This window comes from Anomaloglossus baeobatrachus, chromosome 5 (assembly GCF_048569485.1).
Source record: "Anomaloglossus baeobatrachus isolate aAnoBae1 chromosome 5, aAnoBae1.hap1, whole genome shotgun sequence".
Taxonomy (NCBI): domain Eukaryota; kingdom Metazoa; phylum Chordata; class Amphibia; order Anura; family Aromobatidae; genus Anomaloglossus; species Anomaloglossus baeobatrachus.
Window position 1 is genome coordinate 351431824 of NC_134357.1, and position 16783 is coordinate 351448606.

At 50.0% G+C, this 16783-nt stretch overlaps 1 protein-coding gene across 3 annotated transcripts in view; it reads right to left on the bottom strand.

The window, feature by feature from the left end:
* CHD6 (chromodomain helicase DNA binding protein 6) overlaps positions 1-16783 on the bottom strand; it is a 338823-nt gene that overhangs the window by 18740 nt on the left and 303300 nt on the right. For all 3 annotated transcript variants that reach the window (XM_075349913.1, XM_075349914.1, XM_075349912.1), the window contains exons 30-31: positions 12839-13047; positions 11255-12715 (exon numbers count right to left, since the gene is read on the bottom strand). In XM_075349913.1, coding sequence (XP_075206028.1) covers positions 11255-12715; positions 12839-13047 — 1670 coding nt within the window. The remainder of the gene's footprint in view (positions 1-11254; positions 12716-12838; positions 13048-16783) is intronic.

The following is a 16783-nucleotide window of genomic DNA, read 5'->3' on the forward strand; positions in this document are numbered from 1 at the left end:
GGTTCAGGCTGCTGTGGAGCTCTATGCTACCTGCAGAGAACACTCTTGTCTCCGCAGCATAAATTGACATGCTGAGGCTCGGGAAGCCGTGCCACAGGTCAGTTTATGCTGCGGAGAAGAGAAGCACAGTGGGCACGGGATTTCTAAAATTCCTTCCAGTGTGCTTCTACTGCACAACGCAGCGTTATGGACGCAGGGAAAACACTGCGTCCATAACGCTGCAAACCCTGATTGTGGGCACACAGCCTAAAATGTGTCAATGGATGTCAAACATATATATAACGTCCCACCCCCCTGCATATTCTAAGCTGGCGCCCTTTAGTGCCTTTCATGTGGCACTAAAGGGTGCCTAGCCTTGTATTTAGCCCAAAAGAAGGGAATTTTGTTTACTTACCGTAAATTCCTTTTCTTCTAGCTCCAATTGGGAGACCCAGACAATTGGGTGTATAGCTTCTGCCTCCGGAGGCCACACAAAGTATTACACTTAAAGAGTGTAAACCCCTCCCCTTCTGCCTATACACCCCCCCGTGCATCACGGGCTCCTCAGTTTTGGTGCAAAAGCAGGAAGGAGGAAACTTATAAATTGGTCTAAGGTAAATTCAATCCGAAGGATGTTCGGAGAATTGAAAACCATAAACCAAGAACAATTCAACATGAACAACATGTGTACACAAAAGAACAACAGCCCGAAGGGAACAGGGGCGGGTGCTGGGTCTCCCAATTGGAGCTAGAAGAAAAGGAATTTACGGTAAGTAAACAAAATTCCCTTCTTCTTTGTCGCTCCATTGGGAGACCCAGACAATTGGGACGTCCAAAAGCAGTCCCTGGGTGGGTAAAATAATACCTCGGTAATAGAGCCGTAAAACGGCCCCTTCCTACAGGTGGGCAACCGCCGCCTGAAGGACTCACCTACCTAGGCTGGCATCTGCCGAAGCATAGGTATGCACCTGATAGTGTTTCGTGAAAGTGTGCAGACTCGACCAGGTAGCCGCCTGACACACCTGCTGAGCCGTAGCCTGGTGCCGCAAAGCCCAGGACGCACCCACGGCTCTGGTAGAATGGGCCTTCAGCCCTGAAGGAACCGGAAGCCCAGAAGAACGGTAGGCTTCAAGAATTGGTTCCTTGATCCACCGAGCCAAGGTTGACTTGGAAGCCTGCGACCCTTTACGCTGGCCAGCGACAAGGACAAAGAGCGCATCCGAGCGGCGCAGGGGCGCCGTACGAGAAATGTAGAGTCTGAGTGCTCTCACCAGATCTAACAAGTGCAAATCCTTTTCACATTGGTGAACTGGATGAGGACAAAAAGAAGGTAAGGAGATATCCTGATTGAGATGAAAAGGGGATACCACCTTAGGGAGAAATTCCGGAACCGGACGCAGAACCACCTTGTCCTGGTGAAACACCAGGAAGGGGGCTTTGCATGACAGCGCTGCTAGCTCAGACACTCTCCGAAGTGATGTGACTGCCACTAGAAAGACCACCTTCTGCGAAAGGCGTGAAAGAGAAATATCCCTCATTGGCTCGAAAGGTGGTTTCTGAAGAGCCGTTAGCACCCTGTTCAGATCCCAGGGTTCTAGCGGACGCTTGTAAGGAGGGACTATGTGGCAAACCCCCTGCAGGAACGTGCCTACCTGTGGAAGCCTGGCTAGGCGCTTTTGAAAAAACACAGAGAGCGCCGAGACTTGTCCCTTAAGGGAGCCGAGAGACAAACCCTTTTCCATTCCGGATTGAAGGAAGGACAGAAAAGTGGGCAAGGCAAATGGCCAGGGAGTAAGACCCTGATCAGAGCACCAGGATAAGAAGATCCTCCACGTCCTGTGGTAGATCTTGGCGGACGTTGGTTTCCTGGCCTGTCTCATAGTGGCAATGACCTCTTGAGATAACCCTGAAGACGCTAGGATCCAGGACTCAATGGCCACACAGTCAGGTTGAGGGCCGCAGAATTCAGATGGAAAAATGGCCCTTGAGACAGCAAGTCTGGTCGGTCTGGTAGTGCCCACGGTTGGCCCACCGTGAGATGCTACAGATCCGGGTACCACGACCTCCTCGGCCAGTCTGGAGCGACGAGGATGGCGCGGCGGTAGTCGGACCTGATCTTGCGTAACACTCTGGGCAGCAGTGCCAGAGGAGGAAATACATAAGGCAGTTGAAACTGCGACCAATCCTGAACTAATGCGTCTGCCGCCAGAGCTCTGTGATCTTGAGAACGTGCCATGAATGCCGGGACCTTGTTGTTGTGCCGGGACGCCATTAGGTCGACGTCCGGCTTCCCCCAGCGGCAACAGATCTCTTGAAACACGTCCGGGTGAAGAGACCATTCCCCTGCGTCCATGCCCTGGTGACTGAGAAAGTCTGCTTCCCAGTTTTCTACGCCCGGGATGTGAACTGCGGAGATGGTGGAGGCTGTGGCTTCCACCCACAGCAGAATCCGCCGGACTTCCTGGAAGGCTTGCCGACTGCGTGTGCCGCCTTGGTGGTTGATGTATGCCACCGCTGTGGCGTTGTCCGACTGAATTCGGATCTGCCTGCCTTCCAGCCACGGCTGGAACGCCTTTAGGGCTAGATACACTGCCCTTATCTCCAGAACATTGATCTGAAGGGAGGACTCTGGCTGAGTCCAGGTACCCTGAGCCCTGTGGTGGAGAAAGACCGCTCCCCACCCTGACAGACTCGCGTCCGTCGTGACCACCGCCCAGGATGGGGGCAGGAAGGATTTCCCCTTCGACAACGAAGTGGGAAGAAGCCACCACTGAAGGGAGGCCTTGGCTGCCCGAGAAAGGGAGACGTTCCTGTCGAGGGACGTCGACTTCCTGTCCCATTTGCGGAGAATGTCCCATTGAAGTGGACGCAGATGAAACTGCGCAAAAGGAACTGCCTCCATTGCTGCCACCATCTTCCCTAGGAAGTGCATGAGGCGCCTCAAGGGGTGCGACTGGGCTCGAAGGAGAGATTGCACCCCTGTCTGTAGTGAACGCTGTTTGTCCAGCGGAAGCTTCACTATCGCTGAGAGAGTATGAAACTCCATGCCGAGATATGTCAGTGATTGGGCCGGTGTCAGCTTTGACTTTTGGAAATTGATGATCCACCCGAATCTCTGGAGAGTCTCCAGAGCAATATTCAGGCTGTGTTGGCATGCCACCTGAGAGGGGGCCTTGACAAGCAGATCGTCTAAGTAAGGGATCACAGAGTGTCCCTGAGAGTGTAGGACTGCTACCACTGTTGCCATGACCTTGGTGAAGACCCGTGGGGCTGTCGCCAGGCCGAAAGGCAGTGCCACGAACTGAAGGTGTTCGTCCCCGATGGCGAAACGCAGGAAGCGCTGATGCTCTGGTGCAATCGGCACGTGGAGATAAGCATCCCTGATGTCGATTGATGCTAGGAAGTCTCCTTGGGACATTGAGGCGATGACGGAGCGGAGAGATTCCATCCGGAACCGCCTGGTTTTCACGTGTCTGTTGAGCAGTTTTAGGTCCAGAACGGAACGGAAAGATCCGTCCTTTTTTGGCACCACAAACAAGTTGGAGTAAAAACCGTGGCCCCGTTGCTGAAGGGGAACAGGGATCACCACTCCTTCTGCCTTCAGAGTGCTCACCGCCTGAAGAAGAGCATCGGCTCGCTCGGGGGGAGGAGATGTTCTGAAGAAACGAGTCAGAGGACGAGAGCTGAACTCTATCCTGTAACCGTGAGACAAAATGTCTCGCACCCATCGGTCTTGGACATGTGGCAACCAGGCGTCGCAAAAGCGGGAGAGCCTGCCACCGACCGAGGATGCGGTTTGAGGAGGCCGAAAGTCATGAGGAGGCCGCTTTGGGAGCGGTTCCTCCGGCGTTCTTCTTAGGACGTGACTTAGACCGCCATGAATCGGAGTTCCTCTGACCCTTCTGTGGCCTGTTGGACGAGGAGAATTGAGACCTGCCCGCGGGCCGAAAGGACCGAAACCTCGATTGTACCTTCCGTTGTTGAGGTCTGTTTGGTTTGGACTGGGGTAGGGATGAGTCCTTTCCCTTGGATTGTTTAATGATTTCATCCAATCGCTCACCAAACAGGCGGTCGCCAGAAAATGGCAACCCGGTTAAGAACTTTTTGGAAGCAGAGTCTGCCTTCCATTCACGTAGCCACATGGCCCTGCGGACTGCCACCGAATTGGCGGATGCTACCGCCGTACGGCTCGCAGAGTCCAAGACCGCATTCATGGCGTAGGACGCAAACGCCGACGCCTGGGATGTTAAGGACACAACCTGCGGGGTAGAGGCACGTGTGACTGCATTAATCTCAGACTGACAAGCTGAGATAGCTTGGAGTGCCCATACGGCTGCGAATGCCGGAGCAAAGGACGCGCCGATAGCTTCATAGATGGATTTCAACAGGAGCTCTATCTGCCTGTCAGTGGCATCCTTGAGTGATGCACCATCTGCCACTGCAACTATGGATCTAGCCGCCAGTCTAGAGACTGGAGGGTCCACCTTGGGACACTGAGCCCAACCCTTGACTACGTCAGGGGGGAAGGGATAACGTGTGTCCTTAAGGCGCTTAGTAAAGCGCTTATCTGGAAACGCTCGGTGTTTCTGGACTGTATCTCTGAAGTCGGAGTGATCCAGAAACGCACTCATTGTACGTTTGGGAAACCTAAAATGGAATTTCTCCTGCTGAGAAGCTGACTCCTCAATCGGAGGAGCTGGGGGAGAAAGATCCAACACCTGATTGATGGACGCTATAAGGTCATTTACTATGGCGTCCCCTTCAGGTGTATCCAGGTTGAGAGCGGCGTCAGGATCAGAGTCCTGATCTGCCACCTCCGCTTCATCCTCCAGAGAGTCCTCCTGCTGAGACCCTGAGCAGTGTGATGAAGTCGAGGGAAGCTCCCAGCGAGCCCGCTTAGGCGGTCTGGGACTGCGGTCCGTGTCGGAGACCTCACCGTGGGACCTATGAGTCGCCCCAGGAGCACTTTGCTGCTCCAACCGAGGGGGGCCTGGGGTCAATGCTTCAACAGTGCCCGGGACCTGTGTTACCGGTCTGGACTGCAAGGCTTCTAGTATCTTAGCAGACCATTTATCCATAGACTCAGAAAGTTTGTCAGCGAATACTGCAAACTCCGTCCCTGTCACCTGGACAGTGGCAGCAGGTGGTTCCACCTGGGCCACCAGTGGCAGAGGCTCCGGCTGAGTGAGTGTCACAGGGGCCGAGCATTGCACACAATGAGGGTAGGTGGAACCTGCAGGTAGCATAGCCGCACATGAGGTACAGGTTGCAAAGTAAGCCTGTGCCTTGGCACCCTTGCTTTTTGCGGACGACATGCTGTTGTCTCCTCTGAGTGCAATCAGAGAGGGTATATAGCCAAAAACAAGCAGTGCGGCCGTACAGAGTAAATGTATAGAATATAAGCATATAAATATACACTTCGGCACCCAGGGGGGCCAGCACCTAGTAACAGGTGCGGCTTACCGACCGCCCGCAGCGGTTGTGTGACCACCAGATTCCCTGCCTGGGCCTCCCAGAGCTGTGTTGTCTCTCCTCTCCAGCGTCAGAAGTGCGGATAGAAATGGCTGCCAGCGTTCTGAGGGGAGGAGGGGGCCGTGGGCGTGCCTTAGAAAGTGCGGGAATCTGGTGCCCCACGGTGCTCAGTGAGGGGGGAGGAGGATACTAAGTATGCTCCAGCCCTCAGCGCTGACGTCCAGTGCAGCGTCCCGCCCTTCCCCTGACTGGCAGGCCTGGGGGCGGGAATATGCGGTACTAGGCCGCAAAAGCCGGGGAGTAAAGTTATAAGCGCGGACGGCAAACAAGCGCGGTCAGCGCGGTAGTCCCGGCGCACCAACACACCCAGCAGCTGCTGCAGCGTGCATAACACAGGCGCTCTATGCGCCGTCCCCAAGGGGACACAGAGTACCTCAGAGTAGCAGCCTGTCCCTAACGATACCCGGCTCCTGTCCAGCAGATTCCCCCAGGGGCTGCGGAGGGAGCACGGTCCCAGTGCCTGGAGACCGGTTAGGATCCCACTTCGCCCAGAGCCCCTAAGGGATGGGGAAGGAAAACAGCATGTGGCTCCTGCCTATGTACCCGCAATGGGTACCTCAACCTTAACAGCACCGCCGACCAGAGTGGGGTGAGAAGGGAGCATGCCGGGGGCCCTGTTATGGGCCCTCTTTTCTTCCATCCGATATAGTCAGCAGCTGCTGCTGACTAAATTGTGGAGCTTGCGTGCATGTGTGCCTCCTTCGCACAAAGCATAAAAACTGAGGAGCCCGTGATGCACGGGGGGGTGTATAGGCAGAAGGGGAGGGGTTTACACTTTTAAGTGTAATACTTTGTGTGGCCTCCGGAGGCAGAAGCTATACACCCAATTGTCTGGGTCTCCCAATGGAGCGACAAAGAAAAATAATAATTAAAATAAATTACATGGGGTCCCCCCTATTTTTGATAGCCAGTCAGGGTAAAGCAGACAGCTGTAGCCTGCAAACCACAGCTGACATATTCATCTTGTCTGGTGATCAATTTGGAGGGCTCCCCAAGCTGTTTTTTTTATTTATAAATAATTAAAAAAAAAAAAAAAACCGTGGGGTCCCCCCCAAATTAGATCACCAGCCAAGGTGAAGCTGACAGCTGGGGTCTGGTATTCTTAGGATGGGAAGAGCCATGGTTATTGGACTCTTCCCAGCCTAAAAATAGCAGGCCACAGCCGCCCCAGAAGTGGCGCATCCATTAGATGCGCCAATCCTGGCGCTTCGCCCCAACTCATCCCGCGCCCTGGTGAGGTGGCAAACGGGGTAATAAATGGGGTTGATACCAGATGTGTAATGTCACCTGGCATCAAGCCCAGCAATTAGTGATGTCACGGCGTCTATTTGATACCAGACATAACTAATTAACAGTAATAGCAAAAGAAATTGACATCCAAAAAAAAATTTATTTGAAAAAACACTCCCAAAAAACATATCCTCTTTCACCAATTTATTGAAAAGAAAAAAAATTGGGTCCGCAGTATCCATTTTTGACGTCCCACGTCGCCTCTGGACCTTCTAGAATATGGGGGGCACGCTCAGGGAACGTGTCCCCCATTTTCTAGTAGTGCAGACCCTCCATTTGAGGAGAGTGGGTGCAAAGAATCTGCACCCACCCTCCCCGGGTCACAGCTACAGACTGCCGAGCAGCAGCAGCCAGCGCAGCTCACACTGAACACAGGAAGCTGTCAGCTGCTCGGCATATGTGACTGGCGCGCACTGTGAAGGAGGGGGCCGCGGGGGATCAGCACTGTGATAGGTACGGGGGTTACCGGGGAACGCCGGGGGGAATAGGGGGTGACCTGGCAGGGCCTGGGGAGCAGTTTTCTGTCGCATGTGTTATTGCACATGCGACAGAAACAGAGGAGTAGGGCGGCCGGTGCGCTGCTGTGTGCGTGGCCGTCTTGGATTTTCGGGAGGGGGGGGTCGGGGCAGGCACTTTGGCGAAACCGGGGGCTTTCCTGAACTTTGCCAGGAAGTGAGATCAACAGGAAACCTCTTGACCTCACTTCCAGGTAAATGCCTGCGTTCTGTATGCCGACAAAGCCTGTGGACCGCAACAAAAAAGCAGCGAACTACAGTGTAGCTGCGTTCTGACCCGCATCATTGATTTCAATGGGGGGAGAACGCAGCCACAACGCTCAAAAGAAGTGACATGCTGCTTTTCTTTCCGCACCGATTTTTGGCATCCAAAACGCTGTGTTTAGAAACGCAGCGTGTGCACTGATTTTTCGGCTTTCTCATACACTTTGCTGGGAAAGCTAAACGCATGCAATTTGCCACTGAAACGCTGCGGTTCTAAACGCAGCGTTTCCGCGGTAAAAAACGCAACGTGTGCACACAGCCTAAGTGTGATCACATTTCTCGGCAGAAGAAGGGGAACACAAGTTCTCCATCTTCTCCATTTTATGAGTCTGCAGAAATCAACCTGTACTCAGATGACATAATTTCCACGCACCCATGGACTTAAATGGCTGTGCACTTTCTGATTTACGCTGTCAACCGCAGCATACGGTTATTTTTTTCTCATGTTGAATTTGCATTGCAGCATAGTATAACATTGGTCCGAGGGCTATCTGATAAAACATCGGATAGCCTTCGTGTGTTAGGCTAGGTTCAAATTTCCGTCAAATTTGTATCAGTCACAATCCGCGGCTCTGGTAAACAACGGAATCCGTTTGGCGGATTCCATTGTTCCCATATACTTGTATGAGCGGCGGATTGTGGAACGACTGACCGTAGGGCGGCAGGAACGCAGCATGTAGCGTTTTTTGAGCAGCGGAATCCTTAGGATTTCGCTGCGCATGCTCTCTCTCGGCGGCCGAACGATCAGCTGATCACCTGGCAGCCGCCTTCTGTGAGCGATCAGCTGATCCACCGGCGACCGGCTGCTGTGAGCGATCAGCTGATCACCCGGCTGCTGTGAGCGATCAGCTGATCACCCGGCTGCTGTGAGCGATCAGCTGATCACCCGGCTGCTGTGAGCGATCAGCTGATCACCCGGCTGCTGTGAGCGATCAGCTGATCACCCGGCTGCTGTGAGCGATAAGCTGATCACCCGGCTGCTGTGAGCGATCAGCTGATCACCCGGCTGCTGTGAGCGATCAGCTGATCACCCGGCGGCCGGCTGCTGTGAGCGATCAGCTGATCACCCGGCGGCCGGCTGCTGTGAGCGATCAGCTGATCACCCTCAGACGTCTAATGAGCCAGGAGATCATCTGTTCGCTCTCAAAAGCTGGCGGCCGGCTATTGTGAATGATCAGCTGATCGTTCTCTCTTTCACGTTTTACAACGGAGTCCGACAATGAACTCTAATTCTTGTCATCCGTTGTACAATGCATCAGTCATAAGCGTCAAGCAACACATGTGACTGATGCAAAACAACGGAAATGTGAACCTAGCCTTAGACACTTATGTGAGCGCAGCCTAAGGTCACATGTCCAGTAATCATCCTGTTAATGGCTGGCTAATTAACGGATCCGTTTACCATAGACTCCAGTGTTAAAAAACAGATCCGGCTGAAATTAGTTATTTAAAAACACAAAAAAGTAACGTCTGCACAACTTTTTTGCCAACTGATTGCTGCTGGATCAGTTCTATAACGGATGATTACTGGACATGTGAACTCAGCCTAACAAGCACTGTCACTGGGAGGTGATGGGGTATGTGCTACTCAGCACAGAGAGCTTGGTGTGAGCAATATGGATATGCACCTCCAGCACTTTGCAGCAATCGCTGACAGTCAGTGCATTATTTTTATGTTGGAATAGGGATTTAATGGTAGCAAAAACAGGTTGACTGTCAGCACGGCCATATGAAAGATAGTGATAAAACAGTACGGATATAGGGCTGCAGCACAAGAAAATACTATAGTCCATCTGCCTGAATAACGGTTGTTCCCTTTCAATTACAGTGCCTTGAAAACTGATTCATACCGCGTGAACTTTTCCACATTTTTTCAGGTTACAGCCACAAACCTAAATGTATTTTATTGGCATTTTCTGAAGTATAGAGGACATAATACATGGGTTTATAAATATTTTATTGTGACATGCATTTGTATTCAAAGAAACTAAAGTATGATCTCCAGCACTTCAAAGAAGGTTAAAAATATTTATTGAGGTTCTATTAAAAAAGATCCATCGATCATGGAAACAGTGAGGGGGGACACATTAAGAGAAATCCAACATGTTTCAGCTAGTAGAGCAATCCTTGAATAAGGCTCTACTAGCTGAAACATGTTGGATTTCTCTTAATGTGTCCCCCCTCACTGTTTCCATGATCGATGGATCTTTTTTAATAGAACCTCAATAAATATTTTTAACCTTCTTTGAAGTGCTGGAGATCATACTTTAGTTTCCTTGTCTGTATTCTGCCTGAGGCCAGGGCAGCTCCGTGCACCAACACCGATCCTGACCTGGACTTTAGGAAGGGTGAGCTGAACTACTTTTTCTATTTTCTGTCAATGCATTTGTTTTCAGCCCCCCTGCCCCGAGTCAATACTTTGTAGGACCACCTGTTCCTGCAATCACTGCAGGAACTCTTTCGGCGGATGTCTCTACCAGCTTTGCACATCTAGAGGCTAAAATTTGTTTATTTTCTTTGCAAATCACCTCTATCCCAGTGAGATTGGATGGAGACGTCTGTGACTCTGTGTACAGCAATTTTCAAGTATTGACACACATTCTCAATGGGATTTAGGTCTGGACTGTGACTGGGCCATTCACACATTAAAATGCTTTTATCTAAACCATCCATTATAGCTCCTGCAGTATGTTTAGGAGCGTTGTCCTGCTGGATGGTGAATCTATGCCCCAGTGTCATGTTTTGTGCAGTATCTAAAAAGGGTTTTTTTTCCCAAGGATTACACTGTATTTGCCTTTGTATCATTATCTAACCAGCTTCCCTGTCCCTGCTGGAGAAGCATCTCCGCAGTATGATGCTGCCACCATGTTTGATGGTGGGGATGGTGTTTTATATGGTGATGTACAGTGTTAATTTTTGGCCACACATAGCATTTTGCATTTAGTTCAAGTTCTACTTCTTTGGTCTCATCTGAACAGAGCACCTTCTTCTACATGCATGTAGGGGACACAGCTAGCAAAAAAGGGGAGTGGGGGGATTCAAATATTTCAAATAACATTTTTTCTTTGCATTAATTCTTTAGTCCCCATAGGTTAGGTCATGGGTTGAATATGATTGACATAAGTCTACTTTTAAACGTAAACACTATGAAACTATGACTTGAACCTGCAATTGCCCAATCACTTGTAGCATATAATGCAATACAACACTACTGCTATATATAGTGAAAATAACGATCTCCAATGAATGCCAGTAACAGGCTGGTCCCCATGGCAGGTAAGGGGCCATAAGCAGACAGCTGGCTGCCATAGCAACCCATCAGAGATTGACAGCAGTATTTATGGGGGTAACCGCAGCAAGCAGTGCTCAGTTTCCTTTGCTGCTGCTAGGGGCAGATGATTACTGTATTATAGCCATTATCTGGAGGAAAGGATGCACGCTCATGTATGAAGTAATATTATGTCATCGGTTGGGAAGGGGTTAAAGCTCCTCACAGTGTTGTTAATGATTTAGTAGTGCAAATGTGCTAGAAGAAAATAGACTCAATGTGATGTACTACACAACAGACTCATGGATATGTAAATGAGAATATATGACTTTACATGCGACAATAAAATGCACAAATCAGACTATACCAAGAGTGTAAGATGGAAAAAGTGCCGTAAATCACTTACTCTTACAACCACAGTCCTCGTCAATATTCTCTTTCTTAACTTCACAGACCTCCAGTTTCACATTTCCATCAGAAAGAGAGCAGTCTATGGGTTTTTCCTCAAAGTCTTTGTCTTTCAAATCCTCAGCATTTTGCTTTAAGAGGCCAGAAAGCATTTCTCCAGTTTTGTGTTTAGAGTCCGTGGAGTCTTTCTCCTGTAGGAGTTCTGCAGAACAACTTTCCTCTGACTTTGAGACATCATTTTGCTCACCTAAATCTTTCACTTTGTGCTCATCACCACATTCGTCTATGGGAAGTTCCTTCATGTCATCTAACTCCTTCTGCCATTTCACAATTGGGTCATCCTTAATCTCCTGGAGTTCGGCCCCCCATTCCTCTTTTTCCTCCACTGGAAGATTACAATTTGAGTTTTGAGGACTTTCTCCAATGATGGCACAGCTTTTTTCTTTATTAAGATTAGTGCTCAGACCTGAAGGCTCCTCATAAGTTTTGTCCAGAAATTCAAATTCTAGACCTAAGGATTGCTCTGCAGATTGATCAAGGTTCGTACAAAAATGATTATCATTTAGAGTCTCGGAGTGTTTTTCACCAATGTTTGGAGTATTTGGTTGCTCTACATCCCCTGCAGACAAACTAAGATGACTATGATTGTTGTTAAATGGTTTGCCTAATGAATCTTGTCCTTCTAAAGGATCACATTCCTGAGCATTGCTTCCCAGGAAGCAGTCTCTGGACACTGGCTCCTCTTCTGGTATTAAATTGCTTTCTTTGGTCTTACTTAGCGAGTAATCAGTTGGTGCACTCTTTTCAATGCCCATGAAGCTTGCAGTAAGAGAGGTCTGTTCACTAGTGCCAGCTTGCAGCAGAGAGCTGTTACATGTCTTCTCATCGTACATCATGCACATTAGAGAGTCGGGTAGAGAACATTCATCTTGGCTGTTGGACATCATATCGCCAACTTGAGAAATTAAATGTTCGCATGAAAGATCCTGAGGACTGCACATTCGACTTTCAATTGGTTCATCCACAGCTTCAGACTTAATTTCAGTGTCTATCTCTGACTTTTCAGCCTCATTAGTCCCTTCCAGGTGACAAGCAGATGCTTCATATTCTTTAGAAGTCATTTGGAAGTGACAACACATATTCTCACCACCATTTTTCTTGTGCTGAGAATAATTTCTGTATGCATCCAAGAAGGAAAGTTGAGTATCATTCATGATATAGTAATCTGTACGGCTGAGTCCATGTTTGGCTGTACCTATTAACAGATCTCTATCATGTTTGCCACATTCCCACCACACAGGAAGATACAGGCTAGGTCTACACAGCTTCAGACGCTCATGAAGATGTGGATGCCTCAACACTTGCTCTCGGACCTTTCTTAGAAGTTCTATACGATATAAAGTTCTTGCTGCACGTTCTTCTGTTATTGGGTCCAGAAAAAGAGAAGGATCAGCTGAACCTGGATGAAAAAAAGAAGAAACATGTAAGTAGTTGTCTTTTTAGTTTTTCTAAATCTCTTCTAGGAACCATCTTACAAAGATTATAGAAACATTCTATAATAAAAAGCGCGAGAAGCTCTTACCATCATCCTTTCTGAGTGGCAGACGGCAGACATTTCTACACATGGCAACAAAGCTATGGAAATATTTTTCTAAGCTCTCATCGGTCTTCTTATCAAGGCGAGACAATGCTCTGAACTGCGTCCAGTCAAAGCACTTCTTGTCTGCATCATATATTACTCCAAAAGATGACACTGTCCGGTAGAAGTCCGCTTGTTCTCTTCTGGTCCACCTGTGAAATGAACACACGGCATGTTTGGCTAATCCCAAAAGACAGACTTTAAATAAGCCGCCAGGACGATTATCTTAAGAGGAATTTTGGGTATTGCTCCTGGAAACACATAAAAACAATGAAAACTTCCTGTAGGATATGTGCGCACGCTGCTTTTTAGGTTTGACATCAAAACTGCACCCTCTAGCAGACTTTGACAACTGTAAACACTGCGTTTGTCAAAATAACGCAGTAAAAACACATGCGTTTTTGCTGTGTTTTTGTTAATGTGTTTTTTAAAGGAGAAAAAAAAAATATGATAGGATAATTGATAGCTAGAATATAGAAAATTATATAGAAAATAGATAGAAAGAATATATAGAATAGATAATAAGATAAAATAAATAGAAAAGAAGGGAATTTTGTTTACTTACCGTAAATTCCTTTTCTTCTAGCTCCTATTGGGAGACCCAGACAATTGGGTGTATAGCTTCTGCCTCCGGAGGCCACACAAAGTATTACACTTTAAAAAGTGTAACCCCTCCCCTCTGCCTATACACCCTCCCGTGCATCACGGGCTCCTCAGTTTTGGTGCAAAAGCAGGAAGGAGGAAACTTATAAATTGGTCTAAGGTAAATTCAATCCGAAGGATGTTCGGAGAACTGAAAAACCATGAACCAAAAGAACAATTCAACATGAACAACATGTGTACACAAAAGAACAACCAGCCCGAAGGGAACAGGGGCGGGTGCTGGGTCTCCCAATAGGAGCTAGAAGAAAAGGAATTTACGGTAAGTAAACAAAATTCCCTTCTTTGTCGCTCCATTGGGAGACCCAGACAATTGGGACATCCAAAAGCAGTCCCTGGGTGGGTAAAAGAATACCTCGATAAAAAGAGCCGAAAACGGCCCCCTTCTTACAGGTGGGCAACCGCCGCCTGAAGGACTCGCCTACCTAGACTGGCGTCTGCCGAAGCATAGGTATGCACCTGATAGTGTTTCGTGAAAGTGTGCAGACTAGACCAGGTAGCTGCCTGACACACATGCTGAGCCGTAGCCTGGTGCCGCAATGCCCAGGACGCACCCACGGCTCTGGTAGAATGGGCTTTCAGCCCTGAAGGAATCGAAAGCCCAGAAGAACGGTAGGCTTCAAGAATCGGTTCCTTCATCCACCGAGCCAAGGTTGACTTGGAAGCCTGCGAACCCTTACGCTGGCCAGCGACAAGGACAAAGAGCGCATCTGAACGGCGCAGGGGTGCCGTGCGAGACACGTAGAACCGGAGTGCCCTCACTAGATCTAATGCGTGCAAATCCTTTTCACATTTGTGAATTGGATTAGGGCAAAATGAAGGTAAGGCGATATCCTGATTGAGATGAAAAGGGGATACCACCTTAGGGAGAAATTCCGGGACAGGACGCAGAACCACCTTATCCTGGTGAAAAACCAGGAAGGGGGCTTTGCATGACAGCGCTGCAAGCTCCGACACTCTTCGGAGTGATGTAACTGCCACTAGAAATGCCACCTTCTGCGAAAGACGTGATAAAGAAACATCCCACAGCGGCTCGAAAGGTGGTTTCTGAAGAGCCGTTAGCACCCTGTTAAGGTCCCAGGGTTCCAGCGGACGCTTGTATGGTGGGACTATGTGGCAAACTCCCTGCAGGAACGTGCGGACCTGCGGAAGCCTGGCCAGGCGCTTTTGAAAAAATACGGAGAGCGCCGATACTTGTCCTTTGAGAGAGCAGAGTGACAAACCCTTGTCCATTCCGGATTAAAGGAATGAAAGAAAAGTGGGTAAGGCAAACGGCCAGGGAGAAAAACCATTATCAGAGCACCAGGATAAGAAGATCCGCCAAGATCTGTAATAGATCTTGGCGGACGTTGGTTTCCTGGCCTGTCTCATAGTGGCAATGACATCCTGAGATAATCCTGAAGACGCTAGGAGCCAGGACTCAATGGCCACACAGTCAGGTTGAGGGCCACAGAATTCAGATGGAAAAACGGCCCTTGTGACAGCAAGTCTGGGCGGTCTGGAAGCGCCCACGGTTGACCCACCGTGAGATGCCACAGATCCGGGTACCACGATCGCCTCGGCCAATCTGGAGCGACGAGAATGGCGCGACGACAGTCTGACCTGATCTTGCGTAACACTCTGGGCAGCATCGCCAGAGGGGAAACACATAAGGCAGTCGAAACTGCGACCAATCCTGAACTAATGCGTCCGCCGCCAGAGCTCTGTGATCCTGAGACCGTGCCATGAAGGCCGGGACCTTGTTGTTGTGTCGTGACGCCATGAGATCGACGTCCGGCGTTCCCCAGCGGCGACAGATCTCTCGAAACACGTCTGGGTGAAGAGACCATTCCCCCGCGTCCATGCCCTGACGACTGAGAAAATCTGCTTCCCAGTTTTCTACGCCCAGGATGTACACTGCGGAGATCGTGGAGGCTGTGGCTTCCACCCACTGCAGAATCCGCCTGACTTCCTGGAAGGCCTGAGGACTGCGCGTGCCTCCCTGATGGTTGATGTATGCGACGGCCGTGGCGTTGTCCGACTGTATACGGATCTGTCTGCCCTCCAGCCACCGATGGAAGGCCAATAAGGCTAGATACACCGCCCTTATCTCCAGGACATTGATCTGAAGGGAGGACTCTACCGGAGTACAGGTTCCCTGAGCCCTGTGGTGGCGGAAAACCGCTCCCCACCCTGACAGGCTCGTGTCCGTGGTGACCACAGCCCAGGTTGGGGGTAGGAAGGATCTTCCTTGCGATAGAGAATTGGGACGGAGCCACCACTGAAGAGACGTCTTGGTTGCAAGGGACAGAGAGACGTTCCTGTCGAGGGAAGTCGACCTCCTGTCCCATTTACGGAGAATGTCCCATTGGAGTGGCCGCAGATGGAATTGCGCGAACGGCACTGCCTCCATCGCTGCCACCATCTTCCCCAGGAAGTGCATGAGGCGCCTCAAGGGGTATGACTGACCCCGAAGAAGAGATTGTATCCCTGCCTGCAGGGACAGCTGTTTGTCCAGCGGTAGCTTGACTACCGCTGACTGTGTATGAAACTCCATGCCGAGGTAAGTCAGTGATTGAGTCGGTGTCAACTGGGATTTTGGGAAGTTGATTATCCACCCGAACTGCTGGAGAGTCGCCAGAGCGACTGTAAGGCTGTGTTGACACGCCGCCCGAGAAGGTGCCCTGACTAGGAGATCGTCTAAGTAGGGAATCACCGAGTGGCCCTGAGAGTGTAGGACCGCCACTACGGATGCCATGACTTTGGTGAACACCCGTGGGGCTGTTGCCAGGCCGAAAGGCAATGCCACGAACTGAAGGTGCTCGTTCCCGATGGCGAAACGCAAGAAGCGTTGATGTTCGGGTGCGATCGGCACATGGAGATAAGCATCCTTGATGTCGATCGATGCTAGGAAGTCTCCTTGTGACATCGAGGCGATGACCGAGCGGAGAGATTTTATCCGAAACCGTCTGGTGCTCACATGTCTGTTGAGCAATTTGAGGTCCAGAACGGGGCGGAATGATCCGTCCTTCTTTGGCACCACGAACAAGTTGGAGTAAAAGCCGCGACCATGTTCCTGAGGGGGAACCGGGATCACAACTCCCTCTGTTTTCAGAGTGGCCACTGCCTGAAAAAGTGCGTCGGCCCGAGCGGGGGGCGGAGAGGTTCTGAAGAAACGAGTCTGAGGACGAGAGCTGAACTCTATCCTGTAACCGTGAGACAGAATGTCTCTCACCCATCGGTCTTGAA